The sequence below is a fragment of the Chrysemys picta genome, chromosome 1 (assembly GCF_011386835.1).
Source record: "Chrysemys picta bellii isolate R12L10 chromosome 1, ASM1138683v2, whole genome shotgun sequence".
NCBI classification, from domain to species: domain Eukaryota; kingdom Metazoa; phylum Chordata; order Testudines; family Emydidae; genus Chrysemys; species Chrysemys picta.
Genome location: NC_088791.1, coordinates 349789799 through 349794607, shown reverse-complemented (window position 1 = coordinate 349794607; position 4809 = coordinate 349789799). Strand labels below are relative to the sequence as shown.

The 4809-nt window shown below is 46.6% G+C and overlaps 1 protein-coding gene across 1 annotated transcript; it reads left to right on the top strand.

Annotated features, from left to right (window-relative positions):
• The first annotated feature begins 3575 nt into the window (after positions 1-3575).
• On the top strand, positions 3576-4511 carry LOC135984220 (olfactory receptor 51G2-like). Its single transcript, XM_065598834.1, has one exon. The coding sequence runs from the start codon at positions 3576-3578 to the stop codon at positions 4509-4511; it is 936 nt and encodes a 311-aa protein (XP_065454906.1).
• Positions 4512-4809: the final 298 nt, after the last annotated feature.

Genomic DNA, 4809 nt, shown 5'->3' with positions numbered 1-4809 from the left:
TGCCAGAGGGTTGTGAATGCCAGTCACTTTGGAAGCCGTGCCACCCTAGGAAAGTGCCACCCCCTAGCCCACTCCTGCACCACAAGCCCCTGGCTCAGCCCAGAGCCCGCACCCCACACCCAAACTTCCTCCCAGAGCCCATCCTCCCACTTTCTCCCACACCCTTTGCCCCAGCCCAGCGCCTGCACTCGTCCCTCACCCAAACTTCTTCAGAGCCCACACCCCTCAGCCAGTCCCCAACCCCCTGCCCCAGCCCAGAGCCCGCACCCAAACTTCCTCCCAGAGCCCGACCGCCCGCACGCCCTTCCACACCCCAATCCCCTGCGCCAATAAAGGTACCTCACTTTATTTTCATTTACTTCTTATTACTTATAATATAGGAGGAGGATGGAAAAAACAGAATGAAAAACGGGAGGGGGAGATAAGACAAAACTTTCTTTTCCTTGGCTGGGTCCCAAAGGGGACCCAAAAAATAAAGCTACGCATGGGGCCCCACTAACTCTAAATCCACCACTGGTTATGACAAGCCCAGATTCCAGGAACAGAACCTGCAGCAGGGCTGGCGCTGCAGTCCAGGTGGGTAGGATCACCCCACGTCCCCTGTGAATTGTCCTGCAGTTTGCCATTGGTCACGACAGGGGTTAAAGTTGTTGCACACGAAGCCAAGCAGCTGAGGTTCCCTGATGGCCAAGTGGCCCCCAAGGGAATGTGCAAACATGCTTCATAAATACAGTTGCCTCCCTATCTGAACAGATACTGCCTGCTGCCTGTGCTACCTCTCTGATGACTCCTTGTCCTTTAGGGTGAAGACCTCTGCTATCAGCGGCTCCCCGTCTAGCAGGAATTGGGTACGTTTACAATGTAAGGTGATGTGTAAAGGCTGCAAGCTGTTTCCATTTGCAGATGTTCTGTGCAGCGGCAGAGGCCTCAGCTGGACTGTTGAGGTGACTCAGTGACAGGTAGTTTGGGAACCCCTCCATATATCTGCCCATGCTCCATGGTGGGCTGTTCAAGCTACTGAGAAATCTGACATTCAAAGCAAGCTCAGAGTATGAAAATCCCGGGGCCCGGCCTCAGGATTTCTCAAGAGATCCTATTTCTAGAGGTGCCGTGTGCTCTGGGCCCGATCCTGCCAGGAGCTGAGCGAGAGGAGACCCCACGGAATGTAAGTGACCAGTTCCCAAATCGCCTCAGATTTATTTGCTCCTGGAAATTTATTCAGCAAATGCATTTTCAAGGTTTTAAATTGTCTGGCTTGATTGTGAACGCAGGAATTCAGAGCTGTGTTGCTCTGTGGTAACAGGTCCGATAGGGCGTATGTCTGTTTCCTGACTGGCTGAGGGCTCTAGAATCTCTGCCCTGTAGAGACCCCTCAGAGTTACAGAACAACCAGCATCTCTGCCCCATCTCTGGTTTCCCAGAGCCATTTTCAAAGATGTTATTCCCTGGCTCAATTGTGAATGCAGGAATTAAGAGCTGCAGCTATTAACCCAGGGACAGAGGAGCTACTAGACTTCTGTTTGCTGACAAGCGACTGAATGAAGGCTGAGACACTGCGATCTTTTCAGATTCTGAAGAAATCCCGATGACAGACGCTACATTTTAAGTCCCACTCTCACCTGAGAAATCATCTCTGAAAGTATCAGAGGAGTAGCCGTGTTAGTCTGGATCTGTAAAAAGCAACAGAGAGTCCTGTGGCAACTTAAAGACTAACAGATGTATTGGAGCATAAGCTTTCGTGGGTGAATTCCCACTTCGTCAGACGCATGTAATGGAAATTTCCAGAGGAAGGTATAAATATGCAGGCAAGAATCAGTCTGGAGATAACGAGGTTAGTTCAATCAGGGAGGGTGAGGTCCTCTTCTAGCAGTGAACACCAAGGGAGGAGAAACTGCTTTTGTAGTTGGTTTGCCATTCACAGTCTTTGTTTAATCCTGAGCTGATGGTGTCAAATTTGCAAATGAACTGGAGCTCAGCAGTTTCTCTTTGAAGTCTGGTCCTGAAGTTTTTTTGCTGTAAGATGGCTACCTTTACATCTGCTGTTGTGTGGCCAGGGAGGTTGAAGCGTTCTCCTACAGGTTTTTGTATATTGCCATTCCTGATATCTGACTTGTGTGCATTTTCCCTTTTACGAACGGACTGTCCAGTTTGGTCGATGTTCATAGCAGAGGAACATTGCTGGGACATCATGGCGTATATAACAGTAAATCAGAAAGTAAATCAGAGGGGAAAGAATGGGTTGACATGTGTGTATTAAAGAAAAGAGGTGTAGATGTTATGCCAAAACTTCTCATTGTAATACAAATATTACAAATCAAACTTTCATGTCATGCCTGTATATTGAAAGCCAGAAGCAGAGTTGTTGGAATCTCTACAGGAAGGAGTAGTGGAAACTTCACTGCTTAATGGCTTTTGCTTTAGAAAGTATTTCAGAAGTTCTCCACATACTGTTTGCAATGGGTTTGTGCTCTTAACTCTCTGCAGTAAACAATTGTATGATACTTACATTCAGGGCCATGTACACAATCCCTCTGCAATACCTCTCTAAGTCTCAGTTTCAGTAGTATAGAGATGAGGTGCAGGTAAGAGGAGTGTTATAGTGGTTTTATGAAATTTACGCACATCACCTCTTACACACGCATGTCAGAAGTAACTTGCCTCAACTGGATATTAGGGGAAACCTAGTGTTTGCACTAGTCATACTGTGAGGATGAAGAGAAGTCTGTAGGATGATCCACATCTCTGGATTCAGACAACATAGGCCAGACAAAGCACTTCAGCTTTTCTTGGAGGGATCCTTGGGGGTCAGAGTGTATCACTGGGAGCATTTGGTAAGGGAAAGTTAATAGAACCCAGTTCTGATCAAATGTACACATTTAAACGTGGAGTGATGTAGTTGAAGTCACTATTATTGAATTAGCTTCTATGCAGGGCAGATAAATACAATGACCATTTTCACCATGCACTTGCCATGTGTTAACACATGTCATGATACAATGGGCCACAATCAGAAGTTAAGAGCCAGAAAGGGTGTCCGTGTGAATTGTAAAATTACAGTGTTCAAGTAGGCTGCGGAACGCAAAGCCACAAAATATCAATGGGACCAAGAGCTTAGAACCTTTCAAAGATTGACTGAATGTGTATATGGGTAACCACAAAATCCAATTCCAGTATTGAGGATTGTTTTAAAAAGTCTTGGAAGGGCCCACAACCTTCCTGATTTACACCACAAAATATGTCTTGCTAGTAGGTGTCGAGGGAAACTTTTCTTGGGAGCAGGTAATCTCATAGCTGCCTATTACAGGGCTTCTTCCACCTTCCACTGAAGTATCTAGAACTGGCCGCTAGATACTGAGCTAAATGGACTGCAAATCTGATCCAGTCTGGCAATACCTATCTTCCTATCTGTGGGTGTAAATCCAAGCCTATATTTTTGCTGATCTTCCTTGAGCTTTTGGGAGTCTCTAGAATTGCACAGAGAGCAGAATGGTCTCTCATTAAATATCATCTTGTCACCTTTTCTTTTTCCTTTAAGGGAGGAAAGTCAAAAACTCCTGGAACCCGCCCTGTACATTATGTCAGCTGTCAATGACACCAAACTCAAATCTGCAGTGTTCCTTCTCACCGGGATATCTGGGCAAGAAGATATCCATCTCTGGATCTCCATCCCCTTCTGCTTCATTTATGTTTTTTCAATATTGGGAAATTCAACCATTCTGTTCATTATAAAAACAGATCCAAGCCTCCATGAGCCCATGTACATTTTCCTTTCCATGTTGGCCATCACAGACCTTGGCTTATCGATATCCACCATGCCTACAATATTGGGCATATATTTGTTTAACTCTAGGGAGATCAGCCTTGATGCCTGTTTTGCCCAGCTATTCTTCATCCACTCATTTGCATTCACTGAATCCTCCATACTCTTGTTTATGGCATTTGACCGCTTTGTTGCAATCTCTAGCCCACTGAGATATGCTTCCATCTTAACCCTGCCGAGCGTATCCAAGATGGGACTGGTGTGTGTGCTAAGAGGGGTGGCCGTATCATTCCCATTCCCCTTTCTCCTGAAACGATTCCAATACTGTCGAGACAATGTCCTCTCCCATTCCTACTGCCTGCACCAGGATGTCATGAAGCTGGCTTGTTCGGACATCACAGTCAACTACATCTATGGCTTGTTTCTTACAGTCTTCACGGTGGGGTTGGATTCACTTCTCATCTTCCTCTCTTATGTGATGATCCTCAAAACTGTGCTGAGTGTTGCATCACACGCGGAGTGCCTCAGGGCCCTGAACACCTGTGTCTCCCACCTCTGCGCTGTCCTGTTCTTCTACATACCAGATATTGGCTTGGGTTTGATACACAGATTGGGGAAGGGCTCATCTCCCTTACTACAGATTGTCCTGGGCTACATCTACCTGCTCGTCCCACCACTGATGAACCCAATTGTGTACAGCGTGAAAAGCAAACACCTTCGTGCAAGGATAATCAGATTGTTCGTCAAGTGAAAGATCAGTGCTAGCTCCAGCGCTGCTGACCTGGGAGATGAAAAACACCAGCCACCTATTCCTTGCTGGACCCTTACATCTGAGACAACATGAGCTACTGATCTCCACTCAGTACAGAGAGGTTCAGCCAGGGTTTAAGGGCTGGAGCACTGGGAGAGGGGCTGTTAGAATCATAGAATCATAGAATATCAGAGTTGGAAGGGACCTCAAGAGGTCATCTAGTCCAACCCCCTGCTCAAAGCAGGACCAATTCCCAGCTAAATCATCCCAGCCAGGGCTTTGTCAAGCCGGGCCTTAA

Excerpts from the sequence above, each read along its gene's own strand:
- LOC135984220 (XM_065598834.1), top strand. The coding sequence starts at position 3,576 with ATGTCAGCTGTCAATGACACCAAACTCAAATCTGCAGTGTTCCTTCTC.